The sequence below is a fragment of the Neurospora hispaniola genome, assembly GCF_033458365.1.
Source record: "Neurospora hispaniola strain FGSC 10403 chromosome Unknown B0T23scaffold_13, whole genome shotgun sequence".
Lineage (NCBI taxonomy): Eukaryota > Fungi > Ascomycota > Sordariomycetes > Sordariales > Sordariaceae > Neurospora > Neurospora hispaniola.
In genome coordinates this window covers 164,955-176,266 of record NW_026944418.1, presented here as the reverse complement: position 1 = coordinate 176,266, position 11,312 = coordinate 164,955, and the positions used below count along the sequence as shown (strand labels likewise).

At 52.1% G+C, this 11,312-nt stretch overlaps 6 protein-coding genes across 6 annotated transcripts; 2 read left to right on the top strand and 4 right to left on the bottom strand.

Moving 5' to 3' along the window:
* Window positions 1-1,043: 1,043 nt before the first annotated feature.
* On the top strand, window positions 1,044-2,501 carry B0T23DRAFT_327868 (uncharacterized protein; the record flags this gene model as incomplete). Its single annotated transcript, XM_062835651.1, has 6 exons — window positions 1,044-1,188; window positions 1,241-1,515; window positions 1,609-1,779; window positions 1,847-1,966; window positions 2,074-2,106; window positions 2,184-2,501. 6 exons carry the CDS (start codon window positions 1,044-1,046, stop codon window positions 2,499-2,501), a joined length of 1,062 nt encoding a protein of 353 aa, XP_062687875.1.
* A 624-nt stretch (window positions 2,502-3,125) lies between these two features.
* On the bottom strand, window positions 3,126-3,668 carry B0T23DRAFT_433354 (uncharacterized protein; the record flags this gene model as incomplete). The annotated part of the gene is made up of 1 exon (XM_062840439.1): window positions 3,126-3,668. The coding sequence occupies one exon, from the start codon at window positions 3,666-3,668 to the stop codon at window positions 3,126-3,128; it is 543 nt and encodes a 180-aa protein (XP_062687874.1).
* A 750-nt stretch (window positions 3,669-4,418) lies between these two features.
* On the bottom strand, window positions 4,419-5,270 carry B0T23DRAFT_327793 (uncharacterized protein; the record flags this gene model as incomplete). The annotated part of the gene is made up of 1 exon (XM_062835642.1): window positions 4,419-5,270. One exon carries the CDS (start codon window positions 5,268-5,270, stop codon window positions 4,419-4,421), a length of 852 nt encoding a protein of 283 aa, XP_062687873.1.
* Window positions 5,271-6,118: 848 nt separating this feature from the next.
* On the bottom strand, window positions 6,119-7,787 carry B0T23DRAFT_368095 (uncharacterized protein; the record flags this gene model as incomplete). The annotated part of the gene is made up of 1 exon (XM_062836433.1): window positions 6,119-7,787. Exon 1 carries the CDS (start codon window positions 7,607-7,609, stop codon window positions 6,119-6,121), a length of 1,491 nt encoding a protein of 496 aa, XP_062687872.1. The 5' UTR covers window positions 7,610-7,787.
* A 95-nt stretch (window positions 7,788-7,882) lies between these two features.
* Window positions 7,883-9,495, top strand: B0T23DRAFT_348028 (uncharacterized protein). Its single transcript, XM_062836004.1, has 4 exons — window positions 7,883-7,897; window positions 7,957-8,173; window positions 8,235-8,437; window positions 8,523-9,495. Exons 2-4 carry the CDS (start codon window positions 8,119-8,121, stop codon window positions 9,459-9,461), a joined length of 1,197 nt encoding a protein of 398 aa, XP_062687871.1. The 5' UTR covers window positions 7,883-7,897; window positions 7,957-8,118; the 3' UTR covers window positions 9,462-9,495.
* Window positions 9,496-9,507: 12 nt separating this feature from the next.
* Window positions 9,508-11,253, bottom strand: B0T23DRAFT_55223 (pyridoxal phosphate-dependent transferase). The gene is made up of 2 exons (XM_062841441.1): window positions 10,903-11,253; window positions 9,508-10,840 (listed from the first exon to the last, which is right to left on the bottom strand). Exons 1-2 carry the CDS (start codon window positions 11,033-11,035, stop codon window positions 9,555-9,557), a joined length of 1,419 nt encoding a protein of 472 aa, XP_062687870.1. The 5' UTR covers window positions 11,036-11,253; the 3' UTR covers window positions 9,508-9,554.
* Between the last annotated feature and the right edge of the window lie 59 nt (window positions 11,254-11,312).

Below are 11,312 nucleotides of genomic sequence, written 5' to 3'. Positions count from 1 at the left end.
GCGCTGGGGAGTGGAACGGCATCAGAACGGCGATGACAGAGCAGTCGTCATGTAGCAGATGGCGGGCTGAAATTGACACAAGAGACCAGTGCCTCATGTTGACTGTCATGGATGCCATCAGGTTCCGTCTCTTGTTGTCTTCCTCGAGGAGAATGAAAAGCCCGGGCTTCCCTGGTGCCAGAGGTTTCACCGACGATTGCCGGCTCTTTCCATCTGTCATCACAATACCCCACAATGATGGAAGGTGCGCTCCAGGCAGTGTGTCAAATTGGAACAAGGAAAGCAGGAAGGCAGGTTGGCAAGTGTTCTCAGAACATCGGGCGTGTCCCAGTATTGCTGGGCTGTCGAACATGTCCATTGGTGGAAGTGTGGATACCTTCAGGTTGAGAGCCGCTGTTCAGGTTCAAGATCCCAGGTCAGAGATTCTGTTCAGCCTCAAGGTCGCACGATACTCCAAGGTCCTCGCAGTTGCTCTGTCACCTTGAACCCCTCTATTTAAAGCGTCCATGTTGAACCGTTTCCCAAATGTTAACTTCGCTTCAACACCATCATGGATCAACATCACAACTCGACCAATTGCTAGGTACATGACCAAACAGCAGCACATCTCCAGCAACTCACCACATCTAATCCAACTACCTACGCGCAGTCATTGTGATTGATCGACAATCGACACACACAACCAAACAGCAACAGCAAGATATCAGTGAGTACCTGACTTTATATAAGGTACCTACTACTCTCATCGCTTGGTTTTTTTTCGTTCTTCCTTGTTTTCTACTTTCGAGACTATTGGGTCCCTAATAAGACTCACACCCTGTAGTATGACTTGTTCAACGCTAATTTGGCAGTCCTATATATGATACCTGTTCTGTTCTTAGTCTTGACTTCATATCAATGTATTCTCCTCCTCTTCTCTGGCAATGTTCAAGATTCAACCGATACTCATTCTCTCCAATCTTACGCTGCTACCTAACCTATGTTGTTGTCATGGAAACTAATGGTCGACCTTAGTCATCAAGCATCCCAGAACACAGAACAAGATGGCCAATAACGTCAATATCGAGGCACTGATTGAGTCCCGCATTGAGGCGGCCATTTCCGCCGTACAAGATCTGCCGCAGCTTCTAGAGGAAGCTGTTGAGAGCAACTCTGTGGCTCTCGTAAACATGTGGTGGAAGATCCTCAGTAAGTCTGACTCCCAAGTCGACCTTTTGTCGACAAATCTAACTGTATGTAGTCCACATGTACGACAATCTTGTCACCCCGACTGGCACCCTTCGATTCTTCCATGAAATCGAGCTCCCTATGGTGCCCAATCAAGACCGTCCTAGGTATTCCGACTTCATCAAAGTGGCACATCGCTGGCTGGTCTGCATGCACTGCGCCGGTGTTGGAGAACAAGCCTTTGCGAACCTTGCCCAATACAAGCCGAGACTCACCACCGAGGTTTTGGAGGTGCTTGCCCCGCATGAGCGCGAGATTGACGAGCGTAGATACAATAGGAGGACGGCCGTTGACCAGGAGTATCCGGGAAACATCAGGTCCGAGGCCGAGTTCTGGCTACGCAAGGGCGCCCTGTTGACGACAACAGTCTGCGAAACGGAGGATTCAGAGGTAGCAGACATCTTCCACACAGAGGAGGAGAAGATGCAGTACGTGCAGGAACTGGTGGAAGCCATGGCAAACATGACGGACATCGCCGATAGGCCAAATCATCACCAGGTGGAGGCGATCAAGGCCATTTCCGGCTCCGTTCTTGAGGGGATTGCCTGGGAAGTCTATGTAGGTTCACCCATCGCCTGTGTCACAGAGCCGTCGAACTAATCACATCATCACCCTACAGGTCTACGCGCGAGATGCCCAGCAGGGGCGCACCAGGGTCCTACCCTGGAACACCAACTTCACATGGCGAAGCTACCCCACGTTTGACGACCGTTGGACAGATATTGTCGACTGCCTTGAGGTATGCCTACTCCATATTTCTCCCAAAAGGAAACATTTTAACATGATACCAACTTGTAGGAATGCAAATCGGCCGTGGCCAACTTGATGCAGGCGACCTACATCCAGAGGTATACCTGTGACCCGCACAGGGAGCACACTGTAAGTCAAGATCATACTTCCCGCAACATAACCGCCAGCATTACCCATCTGTATCTAACTCTTTTCTTCAAACCCAGCGCAAGGTCGGCCAAAAGCGCAACAACGACACCAAGGCCGAGAAGGCGGCGGCACATGCCCGAGCTGCTCAACAGCTGCAGGCAATTCAGGGCGCTGCCGTTGCTCTAGGCCCGGCCCTTCCAGCTATGGCTAACCCGGCTCAGGCCATGTTGTCGAACGTTGCTCCCGCTTTTGCACCCCAGGTGGCTCCCGTTGCCGGCCCCTTTGAGACTTCTATTCACGGAAACTTCCCCACGGCTCCGCCCAACAGCCCCAACGTGGAGCTTATGGCACCGGCTCCCGATGTTTCTATCTTTGAAAGTGATGAAGTTCTCTAGGAAGAATTTGGTTTCTAGGTACTCAAAGGGTATTAAGTTTCTAGGTAGTCAAGGACTAAAAGTGTGAAGGACATGTGGTACAAGTACCTCTAAGCTTGGCTTTATATCGTATTTTTGTACAAAGGTTGAAAATGACTTTTTTATCCGACAAGGAAATAGGATACGATTCACAAGGTGTGATCTCTGGATCGGTATTTAAGGCAATCGACGGTCAAATATTCACCACCAAAGTATGCGATTCGAGCATTGCTCATAAATGTATCTGTCCCTTGTCGTATCAGCTTTAGTCCCTCTGCTGCCCTGTGATGTCTTATCATTTGATTCACAGTCATAATGAACGTGTCTAGGTAGCTGCTACCCTAGAGGTACTATTGATGCTCCAAATTGCGACCCAATCAATCTTCGATTTGTGACCTTGCGTCCTGCCCCTCCCAATCACTTGCAACCCACTTCCTCTTCTATTCCATTATCACCTCTACCACCTCCATAGAAGAAGGAACGGATTAGACATGCCATGACTGGTGCAGGTGTACAAAAATCCAAGGAAGGAACAATTTACAGGTAAAAGTGGAAGGTAATTCCTCCCCAAAGGACTGACACAATTCTTCTACACCGGGAGCGGTCCTATGCATCAGAAACACCTGCGTTGGAATCTCCTCCTGAAGTACCACTTCTCCGACCTCCGCTCTCGCATGTAGAGGTATCTCCATCCAAACCAAGAGCCACCCTGATCGGGGAAGGAGTAGGCCCTCCGGGAGCCTCCTGCTCCGGTCCCTGTTGTCTTCCACTTCCATGACAACCACTCGTAAGTCCATGTCTAGCAAGACCAGGCAACCAAGGCCTCTTGCCCTCCTTCACATCCATTTGCTGCAAAAGGACATCCAGCTGCCTCGACTGTGTCTCCAAGATAGCTGTGCTCCTCTCCGTGGTCGCTATCATCGACTTGAGTGCGGTCAGAGTGTCGTTGGCTGTGCGCAAGTTCATGGATATGACATCTAGTACCTCCACTTGCTCCTTTTGGAGGGTGCGAGTGGAATTGAGGATCATGGTTATGGTCCAGCCCATCATGGTGATAGTGGCAAAGATCCAGATGACCCGTGCGATTAGGTAGGGTAGTTCATCTTGAACCAGGGTGGTGAGGAGGGCGGTGGTTTGGGGGGAATCCATGGTCAATGTGGATGGTGAGAAATTGGGGTGGGGGTTGGGGGTGGTGTGGGTTGAGTAAGTAGAGCAAGAGGAGAGGAGAGGAGAGTGATTAGGCATGGCGCTATATGTAGTCGTAAATGAGAAAGGATGAAGTAGGATTCCGGGGGTAGGGAAAGTTTGGTGAACCCTCTGGAAGAAAATATTTCAGGTGACTATTCTTTGGGGAAATGTAGTTCGTTGTATAGGAGTCTATGTACAATCAGCTCAACTCTTTGTGTACGAGTGCATTGCTTCATCACATCCAGTCATGCCTGTTTAAATCCGCTCCTTAATGATTCAGGCATCGCGTTTATTGACTTCAATTACAAGTTCATCATGTAGGCAAATCATGCAAATGAAGACCACATGGAGAAAGAGTAACCTGCCCAATTAATGACAAAGCTCGGCAGTGAGTTAGGTGGTAATGAACCAGCATACCTGTCTTTATCAATACCGTAAGCCGAATATTTTCATCAAGAAGAAGGAGCAATGCAGTGAAATGGCATGTGCAAACGAGAGAAGTTCGACTAGGTGGGAATTGTAATGATCTCAGCTCGCGAGGGCAGGATTACGAATCACGTCTAAATGCCATTCAATGTGGAGGGCGACGTCGAGAGTGCAAGTAATGAGAGAACATTGCACAAGCGACCCAGTGGAAAGTTACCTCTACACAACGAAACACATTGCCAGGTCACGTCTTCATCAATTTCGCTTTTTGCCAACTGTCAATTTTCAAGAAGTTTTCAATTTTGTTGTGCCGTGATAAAGAGGTAGCCCAGCCAAACCTTCCTCAGCACCTTCCAACCAAACCATTTTCTCGTGGTTCCCCCAATCCGTGACACCCTCATTTTCCACGACCGACTCCGATAGTGCAGTCCAGTCGCTAGGGACGTCAACCAACTTCACCTCATTCCCCAAACCCACACCACCACTGCGCTGTTCCCCATCCTGCCTCGATTGCTGCTCAGAGTCAGGCCGGCTATCGAAAAGAATCAGGTTCTCCCGACTCCCATACTGCGACCAGTCGATGTCCCACTTCTCAGAATCCCAAGCATCGTACCTCCAGTTCCGTCCCGGTGGGCAGTACTCCCCATGGCAGTCCCACTTCGAATGAAGGCACGGCCGGTCCTTGATGCTGAAGTGCTCGAGCAGGAGATCCATCTGGCGCCCTTGCCGGTCATGATGCTCCTTGGCACTGGACTCGTAGTCGAATCGTCCCTCCTCCATTCTCTTGGTCACCTCCAAGAGCTCGCGGGTTAGCTCGACCTGCTCCTTGGTCAACTCCACCTGGTCTTCTTCGGGAGACTGCGGCCATTTCCCTTCCTTGTAGCACTGGACAAGGAAGAGAATGACGGCGATGACGCCTGTGCCGCCCAGGCCGAGCCAGATGTTCGCTAGTGCTGCGAAGAAGGTGAGGATAGAGGTCAGCAAGGAGTTGCTGAAGGGTCCGGATGAGGAGGTGGTTGGCTGGACTTGATTTATGTTGTTGATGGTCAGGTTGACGGGCGAGGAGGGGTCGGTGGCTGCCCTTGCTTGGTTCAGAGCGTCGATGATGGCCGTGGTGATGTTTGTAATGGGTGCCATTGTTCTTGATTGGCGGTGAATGAAGATAAATTCTTTGGAGGTAGTGTTCAAGATGATCGGTTGTGACAACAGGGTTGATCAGTTACTTGAGGTTGGTAGTTGGTAATGGGAAAAAGATTTTTGCGGATGAGCAATGGGCGTAGAGAGAGGATATTTATAAGGTCCAACGAAGCGAATATTCGTTGTGGTGAAGGGTCATCTCCACGTGAAGGGACGTCTTCGAGCGTGGTGAAGGCATCGCCAAGCGTTAGGAATAGAACCTGAAGAAACACGCGTGCGGTGAATACCCGACGAAAAGCTCGACGTGAACCTTGAGAATACCATACTGGGTGAATGTTTGCGGAAAGGTTCAGATTGGCTATATATGGAAGAAATGGCCTGCAGGGAAACCTTGTGATGATCTCAATATGATATGCTAGAGGTAAGGTTGTAGTACTACTGGAAGGTTTCGGAGGGCCTCAAACCAGGCGAGACACTCCGCATGTTAGGGACCATAAAGTTCGAAGATGTCATGTCTTGTATAATTATCGAGCCAGGAAAGTGATCAGATTCATGCCTAGAGACAATGGCGTTTTATATCTAGTCAGAATGGAGATGTTCAAGTGCAAATGTGTGTCATAGCTATAGTGTGATGATGTTTTGCTTGGTGTTTGGGGTTTGACGTTTGTTAGTGTATCGTCAGCTTGTAGTGCATTATAGCGCGCAACATCTAACAGCGATGTTTGAGTGGAAAACGCCAAGCATTCAGGGGAAGGTTGCCGGAGGCCATATCTAACAGCACAAAAGCAAGAAGCAGGCCAACAACAGGAAGAGAAACAACCCTCATCAATCCAAGTGATCCTTACATCTCAGACGCGGTAATCTCCCTCCTCACTGTCCATATCTGATAAGCTTGATAGACTGTCACCCCCCAGAGTTTCCCTCGCTTCCCTCTCAATCGGCTCCAACGCCCGTTCAAGCACATCGAATTCCAACCTGCCTCTCGACCAATCCACCATCTGGTGTAAATCCAAATCGTACCAAACTTGGTGAAACAACTTCTTGACCAGCCTTCCGAACTTCTTTCCATCCTTGGCCACGTTTTCGTCCTTCCACTGAAACAAATCCACCGCCTTCCTTGTCCAGGAAACCACGTCCTGCGTTCTAGCATACCTAAAGTCATTGTACTCGTAGAGTGCCCGCTCTAGCATTATGTCCGTGCCTAGTTCAGATTCAGAGCCGTTTGAAGCCTGAATCTCAGTCACCTTTTCCAACAGCTCCGCCAGAATCAGCGCATCTTCGATTCCCAGTCCACCTCCCGCTCCCAGATGCGGGCCTGTGGCGTGCGCGGCGTCGCCGGCTACGGCTACCCGGCCGGAATAGTATTGCGGAAGGGGAAAGTCCAAGGTGTCAAAGATGCCCCACTTGACAATCGGTCCGCCGCCTTCTTCATTTTCTTCCGGAAACAGGTCAGCGAGCTTTTGCACGGTGGGATGCCATCCCTTGAATGCCTGGCGGATGTCATCTTTGTTACCGGGGAGTACGTGTCTCTGCTCGTCCGGCCACTCGTTGGAATCGCTGATGACGGCCAGCATGTTCAGGACCGAGTTATTGCCGATGGGGTAGGTGATGATGTGCGCACCAGGGCCGTTGTACATGAATCTTGTCAAGGCACGATGCTGACCCACGGCCTCGATGGCGCGGGACATGGGGATGAGGGCGCGGTAGCAGTATTTGTGGGTGTAGCTTTCTTTTGCTACATGTTGGATCGAAGAAGACTCGAGATGGGACTGGACATGTTGACGCAAGCGGGAGCGAATGCCGTCGCAGCCGATGACGAGGTCGACGCTAGCGTGGGTACCGTCGGTGAACCTGAGCAATATCTTTCCACTAGCCTCGCTGGGATTGTATCCTTGGTCTCCGGGTTCTTGAACTGACTCTATCGTCTTGTTGAACTGGATGTTCTGTGGCGGGACGAGTCTCCCCCACTCTTCTAGAATCTCGGATCTCTTGCAGCCCAGGAATCCGTCCTTGGGCACGGAAAGGGAGTACAACCGCTCGTCGGTGAGGCCATTGATCCACTGGAACTTGTCTTCGCCATTTGGGTTGGCCGTTCGCTTATAAGCGTGGAAGATATCAGGGTTGAGCAGCTTCATGGCTTCTTCGGCGTTGGGAGAGAAGCCGATGCCGGCGCCGATCTCGCGGAAACCGGGGGAGCGCTCATAGACTGTATAGGATATGCCACGGCGTTCGAGCCCGAGAGCGAGGTTGATACCGGTGATGCCGCCGCCTATGATTGCTACGTGCAAGGGAATGGGCGAGGGCCCGGACGGGAAGCGACTTTGGGGGATGGAGGGCATTTCGGCTTCGCGTCGTCTGTTGGTAGTACAAAAGGTTCTAGAGAATGATTTCCAGGGATATTGAAAGAGGTCTCGGAGCGTCGTAGTGTTCAAAGAGTCCAGACAGAAGTCGGGGGTTGAATGTTAATGAGTCGACATGGAACGAAGTGTGAAGTACTCGAGTCACGAGAGAGCGAGGGGCCTACATAGGTTTTATGCAAAGCTCAGCCCAATCTGTTGTGAGAAGGCATGATTGAGACATAAGTTATGCAAGTGACACAGGTTTCTGCACGCGTGGGTTGAGTGCCTGTGGTGTACGGGTCAGTTCGGGTCGGTGCTTGGGTGGGGGACATCCGACTTTGGTACCTCAAATGTTGTGCAACACCGGCGCAACCCGACCTTCCACTTTCCCCAAACAACTCAGCTGAACATACTTTAGTTCTAGACGACTTGTCGGCTCCTTTTCTTCAGAAACCACCAAGTCACCGAAGCGCAAAACAAACTTCTCGACTTCCCGCCCCATTATCACCATGCCGATGCTAGGAGGAATCCCCGGCCACCCCAAGAGCAAGGTGCTCTTGACTGGTATGTCACCTGGTCGCCATGATCCTCATTTCGTCAATTCTGTTAACACAATCGGCAACAGGCGGCACCGGCTTCATTGCCTCCCACATCCTCGATCACCTTCTCGAGTGCGGCTTCGACGTCGTAGTAACCGCCCGCTCCCAAGCCAAAGGCGAACGTATCCTCGCCTCCATCGCCACTTCCCCCAACGTGGTCAATAGCGTCGGCTGCAAGGTGACCTACGCCGTGGTTGAAAACATTGCTGAAGACGGAGCTTTCGATGAGGTCCGTTCCTCCCTTTTCTTTCCATTCCACCCTTAGTTTGCTTCCGCGATCTTGTACCCGTCCTAACAAGTCATCTCCCCCACAGGTCATCAAAACCAACCTCCCTCTCCACTACTGCATCCACACCGCATCCCCTTGTCAATTCTCCTTCTTGGACCCGGTAAACGACTGTCTCCTCCCAGCCATCAACGGCACCGTCTCGCTCTTGTCTTCTCTCCAGGAGTACGCCTCCTCCTCCCTCCTCCGCGCCGTCTTGACCTCCAGCAGCGCCGCCATACTCAACCCGCCCAACCACCGCCCCGTGTACGATGAATCCTCCTGGCCCGACGATCAGACCCTAAACTGGGACCTGGCCGCGGACCCCAACGCGCCCGGCGACACGACATACAGAGCTAGCAAGAAGTTCGCCGAGCAAGCGGCGTGGGAGTTTGTGGAAGGGAACGAGCTCAGTTGGGACTTGGCGACGATCAACAACACGTATACCTTTGGCCCGCTGCCGAGGAGTCTGGACGTCAAGAATGCCGGGGAGTTTAAGGTTAATACGTCGAACGAGAGGATTGCTGATTGCTTGACGGGTAAGTGGTCCCAGGAAATTCCGCGGACGGCGCCGGTATTCACGTTTGTGGATGTGCGCGATGTGGCCGTTGCGCATGTGAGAGCTATGACGAGGCCCAAGGCGGGAGGGAAGCGGTTTTATGTTGTTGGGGGGTTCTTTAGCAATGCGCAGATTGCTGGGGTTGTTCATGGGTTGGGTAGGGCGAAGCATCAAGGTAGGGAGAGGGAGGTTGGGAACAAGGGGGAAGAGGTGGAAATGTGTCAAGAGTGTGTCAATTGGGATGACTTTCCCGAGAATCACTGGAGGTTTAACAATGCGAGAAGTAAGAATGTGCTGGGGCTTGAGTATCGAAGTTTGGAGGAAAGCGTGGTTGATACGGTTAGGAGCTTGAGGGAGATGGGCGTTGGGAAGGGTAAACCGCAGATTGCTGGACATGGTGATCCGGACGAGGAGATTGTGCCAAACTAGAGGTAGCGGAGCCGTGTAAACGTTATCGAGACAAGGAACAAATCAGGGTATCAAGGTAGACTGAACTTATCGTCATCATATCCAAACTCAAAATCAGGCATCCTGCTTGTACTCCCCCTTGGCCACCCTCTCACACAACTCCTTCAACGTGTTTCCCGCCCACTCGAAATCGCTCATCTCCAAATACACCTGCGCGCTCAATCTGGCCCAGAACCTCCTCCTGTGGAAGGTCATGGGCACAAACGTGTTATACTCGTCCTGCAACACCTTGTACATCCACTTGAACGCCGCGTCCGCCTCCTCATGGGGAATCTCATACAACCCCTCGACATCCTTCTTCTCCTTCTCCGTCAATTTGACCGGTGCCTTGGGATCCTCCCCTACGACGAACGGCAACGCAATATTGACCATGGCGCACCTAATCAGCGTGCCCGTGCTATTCTCCAACACTTTCGTCCCCAGAATCTCCGCCACTTTCTGTCCACCCTCCCTCGCCAATTTGGTCATGTACTCCATGATCCTCTCCTCCCCACCGAGCACCTCCTCGCGCCACTTGATGGCATCCTTGACGCAGAAAAAAGGCGAGTTATCCACCGTGCCGACAAACTCAAAGTTGCTGACGAACGCGGACTTGGACCCCACCGGCACCAGCGGGTTAAACCTATTCCCAGCCTGCGGTACGAATCCATGACTAGTAGGCAACGTCGACCGAATCAAGTGCTGGTTACGCACAGGAACGTAAAACACAGCGCACCCGCGCGGAGTGAACAGCCACTTGTGGCAGTTACTGATCAAAAAGTCCGGGTCGGTCTCCGAGATCTTGAGGTCCACCATACCGATTCCTTGGGCGCCGTCAACGCACGAGATGATGTCTTCTTCCTTGCAGATCTTGACGATGTCCTCGAACGGGAACCGCACGCCAGGCATGGAGGACACGACGTCGATAACAGCCAGACGGGGTCGCTTGCCTTCTTCGCGGCTTTTCTTGATGGCGTCCCGGAAGGCAGCGACTACTTCGTTGTCTTCGGCCGGGTAGATCAGTTGGATACAGCGGGAAGAAACGATCCCTCGCTTGTCTTCGATGACGTAGTCGATGGTCTTGCCGCAGGCGCCGTAGATGGTGTCGAAGTAGAGGATTTCGTCCTTGCCGTCGGCGGACCAGACAATGTTGCGCAGGACGGTGTTGACGCCTAGAGTGGCGTTGGCGACAAAGACGACGGTTTCGACGGGGACTTTGAGGAGGTTGGCGACGGCGGCGCGGGATTCGTCGAGCAGGACGGGCGTTTGGTATCGCAGGAAGGGGCAGGGACGGGCTTCGGCGGCGGTTTGGTAGGTGCGGAGTTTTTGTTGGATGGCGGAGGGGATGGTGCCGAAGGAGCCTGCTTTTTGTTAGGACACATTGCAGTTGTAGGTAGGTATGCATGGGGTGTGTTGTACAGACCATGATTGAGGTTCCGGTAGGCAGGGTCGAGGACGAATTCCTTGAGGAGGGCATTGCCGAACGGGAGGGGGCCAGTGTCAGTTTGGGTGGTGTCGGCCTTTTGCTGCAGAGGCAGCACGGTGGTGGCGACCATTGTGACTGTTATTGTGGTTGCTGGATGGTGAGAGACGGAAACAGATGATGAAAATGATGATGTTTGCAATGAGTGAGTAAGGAAACACTCCTTCAAATATAAGAATATTAGGTATTTTAAGACGTCAACAGTCTTGACTCACGGAACCCCACAGACATGTGCACATTGGATGTGAGTGCCATGACTCCATCGGGCCGTTCATCAGCCCCTTGCCAACCGGGAAACCGAACCGGATCGTCTGTCGTTAGCGGGTCCTTCCGGTGGAGGGTTACCCCGT